The 16,166-nt window shown below is 49.1% G+C and overlaps 1 protein-coding gene across 2 annotated transcripts in view; it reads left to right on the top strand.

Moving 5' to 3' along the window:
* LOC123750139 (alpha-2-macroglobulin-like) overlaps window positions 1-16,166 on the top strand; it is a 434,012-nt gene that overhangs the window by 58,993 nt on the left and 358,853 nt on the right. For both annotated transcript variants that reach the window (XM_069326235.1, XM_069326236.1), the window contains exons 2-3: window positions 12,824-13,011; window positions 15,424-15,662. In XM_069326235.1, coding sequence (XP_069182336.1) covers window positions 12,824-13,011; window positions 15,424-15,662 — 427 coding nt within the window. The remainder of the gene's footprint in view (window positions 1-12,823; window positions 13,012-15,423; window positions 15,663-16,166) is intronic.

Raw genomic sequence — 16,166 nt, 5'->3', positions numbered from 1 at the left:
GGGCTGCCGTTTGAGTTCCCAGAGAGCCTGCTCCGCCGGTTCTTAGGAGGATATGGGAGTGTTCTCGCCTGTCGGGCGAATGTGCTGAAGTCTGGCCGTCTTCGTGGCGTCCTGATGGGTATCCGCACGGTTACAATGAAGCTGAGGAAGACGATCCCGTCGTCGATGGTGCTGCTGGGGTTCAAGGTGCAGTGCTTTTATGCGGGACAAGAGTGCACATGTTTTCGGTGCGGTATGGCTGGACACCAGGCTGCTGGTTGCCGTAATGGCGCCGTTCGGTTGGTCAGTGTCTTCCGAGAAGAGGATTTTCCGCCTCTACATGGCCTTGTGGACCTGGGGGATGATCCTGCCGGGTTGAACCCTCCCCCTGCACCTACCAGTGATGATGGCGTTGTGGGTGCGGTGCGCCCCACTGGTGCTGATGTGTCGGGTCCGATGTCTGTGTACCGCCCTGGTGTGGGTGGTAGTGCGGTGGTTACGCATGTGGAGGTGCATCCGCCTCCGGTTGTCATAGCCGTCGATGTTGACGCTTCCGTGGGGCGTGGCCCTGTTTTGTCGCCGGTGGAGGATGTCGCACCAGATTCTGGTGCCCTTGGTGTGGAACCCTTGGAGGCAGATGAGTTCTTGGAAGGGGGTCGCCCCTCTCGTCGTCCTTCCACCACTGCTGTCCAGGGTCAACCTGGCTCTCAGACGAAGCGCCGGAAGACGAACAGGAGTGGTTGCTCCGGGGACCGAGGGACTTCGGTGCGGAGGTTAGAGTCTGATGCGAGTGTCGGTGATGGTGAGGGTATGGCGGTGTCTGTAGTAGACCCGTCGGTGCCGGGCGGTGGAGGGTGTGTTGTGGACCCTCCTGGTGATCTCGTATGTGGGTCCCCTCGGGTATGGAGCCCGGAGTGGGCGGTAGTGGATCCGGGGGACTGTGGCAGTGATGATCGCGGCCTTGTGATGAAGCTCCGGAAGGACTCTGGCCTCCCCCCCCCCTGTGGGGAGTCCCCCCCTGTGGGGAGTGCGTCTCCATCGCCTGGGAACCCGATGACGGCAGCTACTGCTTCCGTACACGGGATGTCGGCCGGACCGGTATGACGGTTTTGTGGTTAGATAGGGTTTATCTCTTTTCCCGATGGATCCTAAATTAACATGTGCTTCGCTAAATGTGAATGGTTTGCGTTCTGTGGCTGTGCAATTGGGCCTGGTGTCGATGCTGCGTGAGTGGAGGGTGGATGTATCTTTTGTGCAGGAGCACAATGTGCAGGAAGTGGGGTTGTTACATGTGTTGGCTGAGGGGTTTACGGTGGTGTTAAACCCTTCGCGTGGCTTGCGTGGAGGTACGTTGATCCTGCTTTCTAAGCGGGCCCTGATTTCCGTGCTTCACACGGAGATGGACGAAGGTGGTTGGGTGCTGTTAGTTCAGGTCTCCTTTTTGGGGTCTGAGGTCTCTCTCTTGAATGTGTACGCGCCATCTGGGGCGGTGCAGAGGCAGAACCAGGAGGTTTTCTTTTCCCGTGATGTGCTGCATTTTTTGCGGCACGATACGAGGGGGATGATTTTGGGGGGGGGGAATTTAATTGTATTACATCGCCGCGGGATAGCAATAGTCTTCGTCCGGCGAATATCTCGCCGGCTTTGACTGCTACCTTGAAGAGTTGCAGGTTTCGGGATGCGGCCGTGTTGCAAGGGGATCCTTTGGAGTACACTTTTATCTCGCGTGGGGCTTGCTCTTGCCTTGATCGTTTTTACGTGCCTACTGGGGGTGGTTCGGTTTTTTCGTTGCAGACGGTTCCCGTGGGGTTCTCGGACCATTGCATGGTGGTGCTGCAGGTGGGGATTCGCAGCCAGGTGCGGGTTGGCCGTGGCTGGTGGAAACTGAATTGTGAGTTGCTGAAATGCCCTGTTGTGTGTGCCCAGTTCTGGGCCAGGTGGGCTGTTTTGGTCGGAAGGGGACTTTTCCCTCGGTCCTGGAGTGGTGGGAGTGGGCTAAGGTGGAATGTCGGTCGTTTTTTCGGGTGGTGGCGAAGTGGGAGGCGTCGGGAAGGTTTGGTCTGTTGAGGGTCTTGCAGGCATGGTTATTTCGCCTGCATGGGTTGCTGAATCAGGGTTTAGATAGGTTTCGGTAGATCTGTGTAAGGATCTCATTTGTGGGCTGAAGGGGTACGTGTGCGGGCTGGGGTGGAGGAACGGTTGTGTGGTGAGAAGCTCTCGCAGTTGCGGAGGGAACGGGTGGGGCGTGCCTCTGTTTTGTTGGCAGGTCTTCATCGGCCGGACGGTTCGGTTTTGTCGGACACGGGGGCGATTTTGCATTATGTGCGTGGTGAATTGGAGTCTTTGTATGGGGTGGTTGCGGGGGATGAGGGGTTGATGGAGTCCTTCCTCCAACACTGTGCACCGGGGTTGTCGGGTATGGATTGTGTGGGTCTTGTGCTGGAGGAAAGCCCTTCGGAGCTTTGGGAGGTTGTGCGGTCCTTTCGTCGTGGTAAGGTTCCAGGGTCGGATGGGTTTCCGATGGAGTTCTATGTCGAGTTTTGGGATTTGCTTGGTGCCGATTTTTTGGAGGTGGTTCGGTTTTGTCTTCGGAGTTTGTCTCTGTCCGTTTCGCAAAATGATGGTCTTGTGCAGCTTCTTCCGAAGCCGGGGGACTTACGTTTTTTTGCAAATTGGCGGCCTATTACGTTGCTAAATGTGGATTACAAGATTATTTCCAAGTTGTTGGCTGGACGTTTGCGCTCGGTTGTGGGGTCGGTGATCTCTTGGGGTCAGTTTTGTGGCATTCCGGGTAGGTCGTTGGTGCAATGCAATTCCCTTTTTCGGGATTTGCTCCTCTATGTGAAGGAGTTTGGTGTTCCCGCGGCCATGATAAGCCTGGATTGGTCCAAGGCTATTGATCGCGTGCCAATTGGATTTGTTTTGCGGGTCCTGGAGAGGTTTGGTTTCCTGCCCCAGTTTGTGGGCTGGATACGGATGTTGTACGCTGGTTGTAGTAGTAGGGTGTGTGTCAATGGGTTCCTTAGTGCTCCCTTCGCTATTCGGCGTTCGGTTCGACAGGGGTGTCCTCTGTCGATGCTTCTATATATTCTGTTTCTGGAGCCCTTTGTTCGCGCAGTGCGTACTTGTCGTTCAGTTGTCTCACCGTGTTTGCCGAATAGCTTGTCACTCAAGATTTGTGGTTATGTGGACGACACGGTCTTGTTTGTTGCCTCTGAGGGTTCTGTACCTGCTGTTCAGGATTTGGTGCTTCAATTTGAGTCGGCTACAGGGGCTTTGGTCAATCGTGGAAAGTCTTGTCTTCTGGGGTTGGGCCTCTCGTTTGGTGTGGTCTGGTTCGTGGTTTCCGGTGGTTCAGTCCATTCGGGTTCTGGGAATTACGTGGTTCAGGTCGTCTGTGCAGTCTTTGGAGTTTAATTGGGAGGCAGTTTCGCGGGGGGTCTGTGGGGATGTTGTCGCAACGGGCCCTAACTATTTACCAGCGGGCGATTGTCGTGTCTTGTAAGGTTTTGTCGCGGGTCTGGTTTGTTGCGCAGTGTTTTCCGTTGGATCGGCGGAAGGCTCGTGCTCTGGAGGGTTTGGTGTATCGTTATGTGTGGTGTGGCCGGTATCATCCGGTTCGTCGATCTACGTTATGTCTTAAGGTGTCAGAAGGTGGAATTGGTATTCCTGATGTCTATATGAAGGCATTGGCTTTGTTTTGGGGGTCGGTTCGGAGGAATTTGGTGTTAGGGGGTGGGTTAAACTCCTTGGGGTTGTTTTACTGCTCTATGAGGTTTAGTTTTTTGCTTGATCTGGATCGTTGCTAGGAGGTGGCCATGTATACGCCTCCAGTGTATTTGTGGGTGGTTTTGATCCTTCGGGCGCTTTGTCGATTTCCTGGGTTTGTCTCTTATGGTTGTCGGGAGGTGTATGGGGCGCTTGCCTCTCGGGTGCCTCCCAGGGTCGAAAGTTTGTACCCTTGTTTCGACTGGGGGAATGTGTGGGAGGTTTGAGTAAGCCGTGTATTGCGCCACGGACGCGTGAGTTGGTTTTTCGATATTTGCATAAGTCTTTGGCTGCGAATGCGAGGCTCTTTATGTTGGGTTTGGTCGCCTCTGATAGTTGTGTTCATTGTGGGAGATGTGAGACTCAGTTGCACGTCTTTTATTTTTGTGTGCGGGTTCAGGGTTTGGTTGGGTGGTTGCGGGATGTCATTGCAGCCCTTTGAGGTCCTGGGGTGCAGGTCGACCTATTGCGGTTTTTGTTTTTTTCGTTCCCTCGGGGCTCCAGGCGGGTGCTTAACACGCTCGGGGTGTTGTTATCGGACTATATTTTTTGTTTATGGGTTGGTAGGATGGAGGGCTATGGGGTGGGGAGGATTTTGGGCTTTTTGAAAGGCCGTCTGTCTTATACTATGTGGTGGTTGCGTCGCTCCTTTCCTAGGGTTTTTCATGCTTGATTCACGGTCGAGTATGTCCGGGGTGCTGCGTTGGTGTAGGTGGTGGGTTCCTGTGGGTGTGGTTGTGTGTGTGTCTGTGCGTGTTCCTTTGGTTCGGTTCCCTCTGGTGGGTGGGGGTTTGGGGGGTCTGTGTTTGTTTGTCTTTGGGGTTTTGTGTGTACTGGGGTTTGCTTGGTTACCTTGTGTGGCAGGGTTTTGTTTGTGTGTGGGTGGGTATGGGTGTGCTGTGGTGTTGCATGGCATGTCTGTCTCTCTCCTGATGTGTCCGGTGCGTGGGTGTTTTTTCTGCTTGGTGGCTGGCCGTCCTCTGTCTGTGGGGGTCGGGTTTGTGTGCTGGGTGGCTGTGTTTGTTTCGTATGTGTTCCATTGTTGTGTGTTTTTTGTATGCATGTGTTCATTGTCATTTTGTCAAGCTGCCTTGTGTTAAGTGCTTTTCATTATAGTTCCTGTTGGCACGCCCCATATGGGTGGCATGTGTTGTTTGTTTGTGTGTTTATGCTTTTTTTTACACTTTGTTCTGTTATCTTTGTCATTTTACTGTGTTATATGTTCCAATGTCGGTTTGTACTATACCAATTCCTTTATTTTTTACTATGTTATTTTACTATGTAATGCTAATGTGTTCTGTTTCCTTTATTTTATGTATTGTGCTGTGTATTGCTTTGTTGTATTCCATTGTTATTTTCCTACATTTACTTACTATGTTGTATTTATAGTGTTATATTAACATGTTTGTTATTGTGTTCTCGTTTCTGTGGTGTGTTGTCTGCTGTTGTGTGGTGTGGCGCATGGTGCGTGTGTTGTCTGCTGTTGTGTGGTGTGGCGCATGGTGCGTGTGTTGTCTGCTGTTGTGTGGTGTGGCGCATGGTGCGTGTGTTTTGCGTTTGTGTTATTTTTGTATGTGTTTCTTTGTATGTGTATTCCTGTTTATAATTTACCCTTGGTTTATTGTGCTCCTTGTTCGCTTTTGTAATTACTAACGCTTTTGCCACGCCCCGTCTGGGTGGTGCTGCTTTTGTTTGTGTGTGTGTGTGTGTGTGTGTTCTTATGTGTTTTATGTTATTCTTTGTTTTCACTTTTGTATTGATCAGTGTTACTTGTTATCTGTGTTGTTGTTATTCTGTGTTCTTTGTTATTCTGTGCTTTCCTGTTTATATGGTTACTATACGCTGTACTTGCTCTGTTTAAAAAATAAAAAGAAAAAAAAAATTACATCTTCTCACAAACGAATTCACCTTAAAATACTCTAAATATTTTATTTAAATAGTAAAGTATTTTATTAAATACTAAAAATTGAAAAGTTTCAGAAAATGCCTTAAGTTTGATAGAGATTACAAAGTAATTAATATTAATTCTAGCATTTCATGAAAATGTTAATGAAATGTCTAAATAAATGTTTATGAATATAGCATTTAGGAAATTTAATTTGATAAATAAAACACTCAATTCGTATAATTGATGCTAAGAAAATCCTTTATAAAACTTGCAATAAATTGTTTGTGGGACAAAGTGACAAACATCTCCATGGGAGAATAAAAGAACATAAATACCACATAACGACAGGTCAAGAGTCCTGTATAATGTTGGTTGATTAAAGAGAGTTTTAAATTACCTTCAAATATTTATAGTTTTCAATATTTTTTTGAGAAACGAGGGATTAAACAGGTGTTGATGAGACAATACGTGCGTCATGAGGACACACAGACCGTTGTGGCAGATGTTTAGTAGTTGGTGTGAACGACGGAGGTTGAGAGTAAACTATAGGGCGAACACAGTTTAGTTTAAATTGGCAGGATATGGAAAAGTAACCATTGTTATTCTTCATAGATATTCTTCCGGATTATAAGTCAATACTGGAGTCCTTTTCCTAGTACCAAGATTACACTTGTCTCTACATCTGGCTAGAATTATTTTTTATATATGATAATTAATGATTGGCATTAATTAATGCCAATAAATAATTATTGCTTGGCATTAGGCATGCTTGTATTAATTTATATGAATTGATACACAACCTTGCTTCTGTTTGAGTTGGTGCCCCCTCCCCGCTCAGCTCGTTGTCGCCGTGTGGGGGCTTCGTGGGCGGCTGCCGGAGTGTGATGCTCCTTAGGACAGTCCTCTGTCCTTTTCTAGCCTTGTGCTCCTGCTGCCGTCCTCTCCAATTCTGCTGGGCACCTTTTTCTTTTCCTTCTGTTTCGTTTTTCTCCCCCCTCTTCTCCTATCTGCTTGCCGTTTCCTGCCGACCTTTTGCTCGTTCTGGTTCTTCCATGGCCTTCTTCTATTTTGACGCCCGGGTGCTTGAGGAGGCATACTCATGCACCCGTAGAACTGCAGTACCCGACGTCGAGAGCGAGGGGAACCTTTTATTGTCAATCCCCACTTCGTCACTGAACCCGATCTCGACGGACTGTCGGTTTCTTAAGGTGGCGTTTGTGGGGCGTATACTCACGACGCACCCCTAGGAGGCCCCGACAAGATCGGCGATAGCTTCTTGTTGGGTGTCCTGCCTCTAATTGTGGCTCCATGGTGGGTGTGGGGGCACATTCGTGAGTGAATTCTTCTTTTCGTCAAGATGATAACCCCTGTTTCGGCTGCTTCTGGCTTACCTTCTCAGGCTCGTGGGGTGGGCGACCAAGCCCCCGAGTCGGTCCGTATTGGAAGACCGGGCTCTGTAGCCTCCGCTGCATTGGGCCCCGACCTTGCTCCTCCTTTGGCCTCTCTGACTCCTTCCCCTGGCTCCCCTCCCTCCTCTGTGGTTGGGTCGAGCCCCAAGCCCCCAGTGGTGACTACCTCGTCCCCTGGCGCGGCTCCTTCTCTAGTTGTAACTACTGCGCCTTTTAACCCCTCTCTCTCTGGGGGTTCTCACCGCCGTCCTCGTCACGGCCGCCCTCGCTCGATTCCTTCCAGTTCTGCTACCTATCAAGCCATGTTTGGTCCCGCTTCGTGGGCCAAATATTTTGATCTCCTCCCTCTTGATTCTGCGCCTCCTGACGATTTCTCCCTTCATCGACATCTCATTGATTCCGTGGATGCCTCCATTACTTTCAACCCCACTCGTCTCGGTACACGTGTCGTTGCTGCTCCTTCTCAGGATGCTGCTTCCCGCTTGGCTGCCTTATCCTGCCTTGGCGAGACCCCCGTTCGGGTCTCGAAGAACGCTCAGTTGAATGCCAGTGTTGGCACTATTTTGCTCCCGCCCCATGTTGCAACCGGTGTTCGGGACCTGCGCGACTGCCACGACGATATTCGACATATCCTCGCTGCCCAGGGCCATTCTATTCTCCAGGTGGACACGTTTACTCGTCCCCCTCGTGGTAGTAGCCGTCAACCCCTCCGGGTTGTGAAGATTACCTTTGATGGTAGGACCCTTCCACCCTCTGTCATTCTTGCTGGTGCCAGGTGCTCTGTCCAGGAGTACATTCCTTCTCCTCGGCTCTGCAACAAGTGCTGGAGGTTTGGGCATGGTGCCCTCCGCTGCTCCGGGACTCTCTCTCTCTGTCCTTTGTGTGGTGGCGAAGGTCACTCTAAGTCGGAGTGCACTTCTCCCCAGGCTCGTTGCCTCAACTGCGGTGAGGCCCATCCTACCTTCTCCCGTGCGTGTGTCCATTACAAGCTTGAGGCAGCCGTCCTCAACCTGAAGCACCGGGAGCGTTTATCTTTTCCTGAGGCGAGGCGCCAGGTTCGCCGGCTCCCGCCTTATGCTAATATCTCTTATGCTCGCGTGTTGCGCTCTTCCTCTCCTCGTCCTTCCCGCCTTCCTCAGACTCACAACCGTTTCCGGGCCTTGGACCCTGATGCGCCCACTGCCCCCTCCTCTGTTCCTTTGGGTTCTCTCCCGAAGGATCCTCCTCCTGGTCCTTTGTCTGGGGTTCCCCTTCCTTCTACCCGGTCTGTCGTGTCTTCTGTGTCTTCTTCCTCGTCCCCCTCCGATCCTCCTTCCCATCCTCTTCCTCCATCTATCGGCTCTCCCCACCGCCTGTCGGTGCGGGCGGATGTCCATTGCTCTCCTAACGGCCGTCGTGTGTGCTCTCGTTCGGCTTCTCCTGTTGAGACACTGGAATCCGTTGCCCGGTACGTAGTTGCTGGGACACCGGTCTCTTTAAGTCAGAAGCGTAAGCCTGGCTCCTCTCCTTCCTCTTCCCCGGTGGGTAAGAAGGCTTCGCTTTCTTCCTCAGCTCCTCCTTCTGGCTCTGTTGCTCCTTCCCCTCCCGTTTCAGTGCTTGCGCCCCCTGTTCCTGCTATGGAGGTTTCTTTGGCCCCTGCTTCCCTTTCGGTTGCTGCTCTTGCTGGGGTGCGCTCCCCTCTTTCTACTCCCCCTCCTCCTGCTGCTGTCCTTGACGGCTCCTCTCCGTTGTCTCCTCCTCTTCCTCCTCCTCCTCCTCCTCCGGACCCTGCCCGCCCACCTCTGATCTGTTCTCCCGTTTCCTTCCCTCCGTCTTTGCTCAGTTTACCCATGCCCCCTAACCCTGACTTTGCTGACCCTGATCCCGACCCTGATATTCTTTAACGTGCTCTGTTGCTCTTTCGCCTTTGTTTCTTCCTTGTTCTCTGTTTTTGTCCTTTCTCTTCTCGTCGTTGTCCATTCTTCAATGGAACGTTCGAGGTTATTACGCCAATTTCCTCAAACTCCAACTTCTGATTTCGCGGTTTTCGCCCCTTTGTGTCTGTCTCCAGGAGCCAATGCTTGGTGCTCGTCCTGGTCGTTTTCGTGGCTATTCCTTTCTCTCCCCCCCCCCCCAGCCATTGCTGGGGCTTCTAATTCTTCTGCTCTCTTGGTTCGGGCTGATGTTCCCTTTGTTCCTTTACTTTTTCCTTCGCCTCTCCATTGTTCTGCTGCTCGTATCTTTGTGGGGAAATGGTACACAGTTTGTTCCATTTATCTCCCCCCGAGTGTCCCGCTCTCTCTTCCTGATTTGAAACACCTCCTGGACTCCTTGCCGGAGCCTGTGCTCCTGCTGGGTGACTTCAATTGTCGTCATTCTCTTTGGGGTGACGTTCTGACGAATACCCGGGGTCGCCTCCTTGAGCCGTTTCTCCTCTCTTCTTCCCTGTCTCTTCTGAATTCTGGTGAGCCCACTCATTTGGACTCTCGGACTCGCACCCTTTCTTGTCTTGATCTTTCTCTCTGCTCTTCTTCTCTTTACTTAAATTTCACGTGGCAGGTTCTTGATGACCTCCATGGAAGTGATCATTTCCCCATCCTTGTTTCCTTTTTCTCTTTTCGCCCTTCCCTCTCTTTCCCTAGGTGGCAGTTTGCTAAGGCAGACTGGACCCTATTTACCCTCAGTGCTGCTCTCCCTGACCTCTCCCTTCTGCCTCTCTCTCGCGCTCTCCTCCTTTTTCATGACACTGTCTTCAACGCTGCCCTCCGCTCTATTCCTCGCTCTTCCTCTCGGGGTCCACGGAAGTGCGTTCCCTGGTGGAATGTGGACTGTGCTCGGGCTGTCCGCTGTAAGCGTGCAGCCTGGAAGAGGCACCGCCGTAGGCAGACGACCGATTCTTTTCTTTTCTTTCGGAAAGCGAGTGCGGTGGCCCGTAGGGCCATCCGTACGGCTAAACGTGAATGTTGGGCATCTTATGTCTCAACAATTACGTCCGAGACCCCTCTGGCCCAGATCTGGAAGCGTATCCGCAAGATAGCGGGTAAGTTCGTTCCCGATGTTTCACCGATCCTTCACCTCCATGATACTCTTGTGGCGGACCCGTTGCAGGTCGCTTCCGAACTGGGTTCCCACTTTTCTTCTGTTAGCTCTGGTCTTCATCTTCCCCGATCTTTCCTTCTTCGTAAACCTGTCCTTGAGTCTCGTCCTTTAGATTTCTGCACTCATCTTCAGCTTCCCTATAATGATCCCTTCTCTCTCTCTGAACTTCGTTCTGCCCTGGCCCTCTGCGGTTCTACGGCGGCGGGCTCCGATGGTATTCATTATGAGATGCTTCGCCATCTCCCTCCGAGCACGTCTCAGTATTTACTGAGTATGTATAATCGGATCTGGGAGTCGTCGCCAGTCCCTGAGGACTGGCTCGATGCCGTTGTCCTCCCTGTTCGCAAACCGGGGTCTCTGGGTACTTCCCCTAAGGACTTTCGCCCTATTGCTCTCACAAGTTGTGTCTGCAAACTCTTTGAACGTATGGTTAACGTTCGTCTGATGTGGTTCCTGGAACACCATCACCTCCTCTCCCCTTCTCAATTTGGTTTCCGCAAGTGCCGCAGCACGACAGATGTCCTGGTGAACTTGGAGGTCTATATTCGTACTGCTTTTGCTGCGAAGACCTCCGTTGTTGCCGTCCTTTTTGACCTAGAAAAGGCTTACGACACCACTTGGCGTTATCATATCCTATCTCAACTTCATTCTTTTGGCCTTTGTGGTCATCTCCCTCTCTTTCTCCGCAGCTTCCTCTCTCGTCGTTCCTTTCGGGTGCGCCTTGGTACCGCTCTCTCTCCCTCTTTTCAGCAATACGAAGGTGTGCCCCAGGGTAGTGTTCTGAGCACTACTCTTTTTCTTGTTGCCCTCAATGGTCTTCTTTCCTCTCTTCCTTCTGGTGTCTTCTCCGCTCTCTATGTCGATGATCTTACCCTTTGTTGTCAGGGTGATGATTCGCCTCTCCTTCAACGCCGGCTTCAACTTGCAATTGATGCCGTGTCGTCTTGGGCCACAGGTCATGGCTTCAAGTTCTCTACTTCTAAGACTTGTGCCATGACTTTTACGCGGAAACGGGTTGTTCTTCGTCCCTCTTTGTCACTTTATGGTCATCCCCTTGAATACAAAGATTCCGCGAAGCTTTTGGGGTTATTCCTTGACACTCGTTTGTCTTGGTCTCCCCATATCTCTTACCTCCGTGTTGAGTGCTCTAAGGCCCTTACCCTCCTTCGGGTCTTGTCCCATACTTCTTGGGGGGCAGATAGGCGCACTCTCCTTGCTTTACATTCCTCTCTCGTCCTGTCTAAGCTCGATTATGGTTGCCCTGCTTACTCGTCTGCTTCTCCTTCTACTCTTCGCCGTCTTGATGCTTTGCACCATACTGGGTTGCGCCTCAGTTCTGGTGCCTTTCATTCGACTCCCATCCTTAGCTTATATGTTGACACTGGCTTCCTGTCTCTCCAGGACCGCCGTGATCGCTACTGTCTTCGCTATCTTGCGCGGTCCTTGCAACATCCTTCCTCTCGCCTCTGTCGTGCTTTAACTTTTACCCCTCCTGCGGTTCCTGTTCCTCTTCACCACCTCCCTCTTTCTGTCCGGTTATCTCGCCTACAGGATTCTCTCTCCGTTCGTATTTCTGATGTTTCTCCTCGTGTTGTTCCTTCTTTGCCCCCTTGGAGGGTCCCTCTTCCGCGGTTTTGTACTTCCTTGACCCGTATCACTAAAGCTTTTACCCCTCCTACGGTTCTAAAACGCCTTTTCCTCGAGCAATGTTCTTCTCACTCCCGCTCCGTTTCTGTCTTCACCGATGGGTCTAAGTCAGCGGACGGTGTTGGCTACTCTGTTGTGTTTCCTGATTGCACTTATATGTGTCGCTTGCCTCCGGAGACTAGCATCTTTACAGCGGAACTTTATGCTATTCTCTATGCTCTTCGTCTCCTGCTTTCTCGTTGTCAGTCTTCCTTTGTGGTTGTTGTTGACTCTCGTAGTGCCCTCATGGCTCTCGGGTCCTTTAATCCGGTTCATCCAGTAGTTGTCGAGATCCAGCATTGGCTGTTTCTCGTTCACAGTAAATTTAAGTCGGTTGAGTTTTGTTGGGTTCCCAGCCATATTGGTGTGTCTTTAAATGAGCGTGCGGATGCTGCCGCTAAGGAAGCTGTCCGCTCTTGTCCCATCTCTCGTAAAGGCATTCCGTATTCCGACTTTTACCCGGTTATCCATTCCTCAGTCCTTACCCGTTGGCAGGCTTCTTGGTTGTCTGTTACTGGTAACAAGCTACGTACTCTTAAATGTTGTGTTTCCTCGTGGCCGTCCTCCTTCCACCGTAACCGGCGGTGGGAAACAGCTCTGGCGAGGTTGCGTATTGGCCATACTCGCTTAACCCATGGTCACTTGATGGAGCGCCGCCCTGCTCCTTATTGTCCTAGTTGCGTTGTCCCTCTTACGGTCGTGCATGTCCTTCTTGAATGTCCTGACTTCTAGGACGAGCGTGTGTCTTGCTTTCCGACCGCCTCTCGCGGTCAACTGTCCCTCGATAGCATTCTTGGTGACTCGGATACTTTTGATATCGTTCGCCTTATGCGTTTTTGTTCTCATATTGGCATCCTTGGTGATATTTAGCGCCCTCTGATTATTTTGCGTATTTGGTGGTGCTACATAGCCTTCCCGGTTTGGTGCCTTCTTTTGATAATTACTTACTTACTTGAGTTGGTGTTCCATATGGTGCAGATAGGCAAGGACTAACAGTTCGCCGTGCCCCCCACAGAGGCTACGTGGTCACCACGCCCAAGCAATGGGTGGCAGGAACAACAGCCCAGCTGTGTGTGGTCGTGGACGACCCGTCAGCTCCAGCTGGGAAACTGACGGCAGCAGTCACCGCCTACGACTACCAGCAGCTGCCTGAGGAGCGGAACATCACCATCATTCCACAGACCACTCTAGACATTCCAGCAGGTTAGTACACCACGACGGACACTGGAGACAATCACCAAAGTCACATTTTTAAGTTGACAAACATGTCCTCGTGACGGGGCGTCTACTGGCCACTCTTGCTTCCACAAATCGACACCCTGTTGTTGATTAAATGTTATATACGCGTTACTCCCATATCAAGAATACAAAGTTTAAACACATAATAAATATATATATATATATATATATATATATATATATATATATATATATATATATATATATATATATATATATATATATATATATATATTATTAAATATGACCGAAAAAGTAAGATTAATAATTCTAACACGAATTTTCTCAATCTTTCGTACATTACGCTTCACTGTTGGAGGTAAATCAAAAATCACTTCTCCAAAATTCATTTTTATTTCTAGTCTGACGCGACACGGGCGCGTTTCGTAAAACTTATTACATTTTCAAAGACTTACTTACGAGACGGAAATTTTCACTTACATTTTCACTTACGAGACGGAAAAGGATGGGAAGCTGCCCTTTCTAGATGTAACAGTCATGGAAAAGAGCGGAGGTTTCCACACTGCAGTCTACACTAAGGAAACGAACATAGGAATGTGCCTAAATGCCAACAGCGACTGCCCAGACAGGTACAAGAGGAGTGTTGTTAACGAATATGTCGACCGTGCTCTCAGCCCCAGCTCAGAATGGAAGCAAGTCGACGAAGAACTCTGTAGGGTAAGGCAGGTCCTAGTCAACAACGGCTTCTCCAATGGTTTCGTCGAAGACATCATAAGAAGGAAAGTGAAACGCCATGCAACCTCTGAAGAGACAACTAATACAACACCTATACCCCCTATTAGACTATTTTACAGGAACTTCTTTTCTATAGCTCATAAAATGGAGGAAAGGGTCCTGAAAGATATTGTTAATAGAAACGTTATCCCTACAGACAAAAATCAGAGGATACAACTGACGATTTACTATAAAACCAGAAAAACGGCCAGCCTACTCATGAGAAACTCTCCAGACACAAAACAGAACGCTTTAAAAGAGACTAAAGTCGTCTATGCCTTCAAATGCCCTCTTGGATACTGTAAGCTCCAAAAAACCCAGTATATAGGCAAGACAACATCTCTTTCTAGGCGTTTAATGATGCGTAAGCAACAGGGCTCCATTAAGGAACATATAATCTCTTCCCACAACCAAACCATCGCCAGAGAAATCCTAGTAAACAACACAGAAATCATCGATAGATACAGCGATAGCAGGCGGCTTGACGTTTGCGAGGACACATCACATTTTGACACATCAAGAAGTCAACACCAGCAATCAACAGCCAATTAATGCACAACTATATTCTACCCACCTCAAGACTCCGCTTCAATATAGAAGCATCAAGAAATATGGACCAATAGGCTTTCTACAATCACTTCTATTCAATACCCATTGTTTCGTGTTCTGTCTTGTGTTGATGAAATTAATACCCTATTAATGCCACCTCTTGTTCTGTCTTGTGTTGATGAAATTAATACCCTATTAATGCCACCTCACCCCATCCACCTCACTCAAATGTAGATATAAACAAAATCGGAGATGCGAAAGTTCTATTCAGTTGTGTATTTGTAAACTAAAGTCTTTGAAAATGTAATAAGTTTTACGAAACGCGCTTGTGTCGCGTCAGACTAGAAATAAAAATGAATTTTGGAGAATTGATTTTTGATTTAACTCCAACTGTGAAAAGAAATGTACGAAAGATTGAGAAAATTCGTGTTAGAATTATTAATCTTACTTTTTCGGTCATATTTAATAATATATATCTACAGGAAAAACTGCTACCAAAATATACTAATATATATATATATATATATATATATATATGTCGTACCTAATAGCCAGAACTCACTTCTCAGCCTACTATTCAAGGCCCGATTTGCCTAATAAGCCAAGTTTTCATGAATTAATATATTTACTATAATTTTTTTCTTATGAAATGATAAAGCAACCCTTTTCTCTATGTATGAGGTCAATTTTTTTTTATTGGAGTAAAAATTAACGTAGATATATGACCGAACCTAACCAACCCTACCTAACCTAACCTAACCTATATTTATAGGTGAGGTTAGGTTAGGTAGCCAAAAAAAGCTAGGTTAGGTTAGGTTAGGTAGGTTAGGTAGACGAAAAAACATTAATTCATGAAAACTTGGCTTATTAGGCAAATCGGGCATTGAATAGTAGGCTGAGAAGTGCGTTCTGGCTATTAGGTACGACATATATATATATATATATATATATATATATATATATATATATATATATATATATATATATATATATATATATATATATATATATATATATATATATATATATATATATATATATATATATATATATATATATATAAACAACTAGAGTTACTGTTCCGTGTTCCAGGAAAGACAGGTTCGTGCTATGACGTGTCGGTGCCGAGTTCCTCGGGGTACACCCACTCACTACACGTGGCGGGCGTGGTGGGCGGCGCCAAGCTCAACCGCACCGTTTCTCTCACCCTCAAGAAGAGCAGCGACATCACCTTCGTCCAGACGGACAAGTACCTTTACGAGCCCAGCCAGAATGTCAAGTTCAGGATCCTCACTCTCTTAGGACCCTACCTCAGCGTCTCTACTGAGCCGGTGAGTTACCTCAGCGTCTCTACTGACCCGGTGAGTTACCTCAGCGTCTCTACTGAGCCGGTGAGTTACCTCAGCGTCTCTACTGACCCGGTGAGTTACCTCAGCGTCTCTAATGACCCGGTGAGTTACCTCAGCGTCTCTACTGACCCGGTGAGTTACCTCAGCGTCTCTACTGACCCGGTGAGTTACCTCAGCGTCTCTACTGACCCGGTGAGTTACCTCAGCGTCTCTACTGACCCGGTGAGTTACCTCAGCGTCTCTACTGACCCGGTGAGTTACCTCAGCGTCTCTACTGACCCGGTGAGTTACCTCAGCGTCTCTACTGACCCGGTGAGTTACCTCAGCGTCTCTACTGACCCGGTGAGTTACCTCAGCGTCTCTACTGACCCGGTGAGTTACCTCAGCGTCTCTACTGACCCGGTGAGTTACCTCAGCGTCTCTACTGACCCGGTGAGTTACCTCAGCGTCTCTGCTGACCCGGTGAGTTACCTCGGCGTCTCTACT

Source organism: Procambarus clarkii, chromosome 18 (genome assembly GCF_040958095.1).
Source record: "Procambarus clarkii isolate CNS0578487 chromosome 18, FALCON_Pclarkii_2.0, whole genome shotgun sequence".
Classification (NCBI taxonomy): Eukaryota; Metazoa; Arthropoda; class Malacostraca; order Decapoda; family Cambaridae; genus Procambarus; species Procambarus clarkii.
This window is presented reverse-complemented; position numbering and strand designations above follow the sequence as displayed.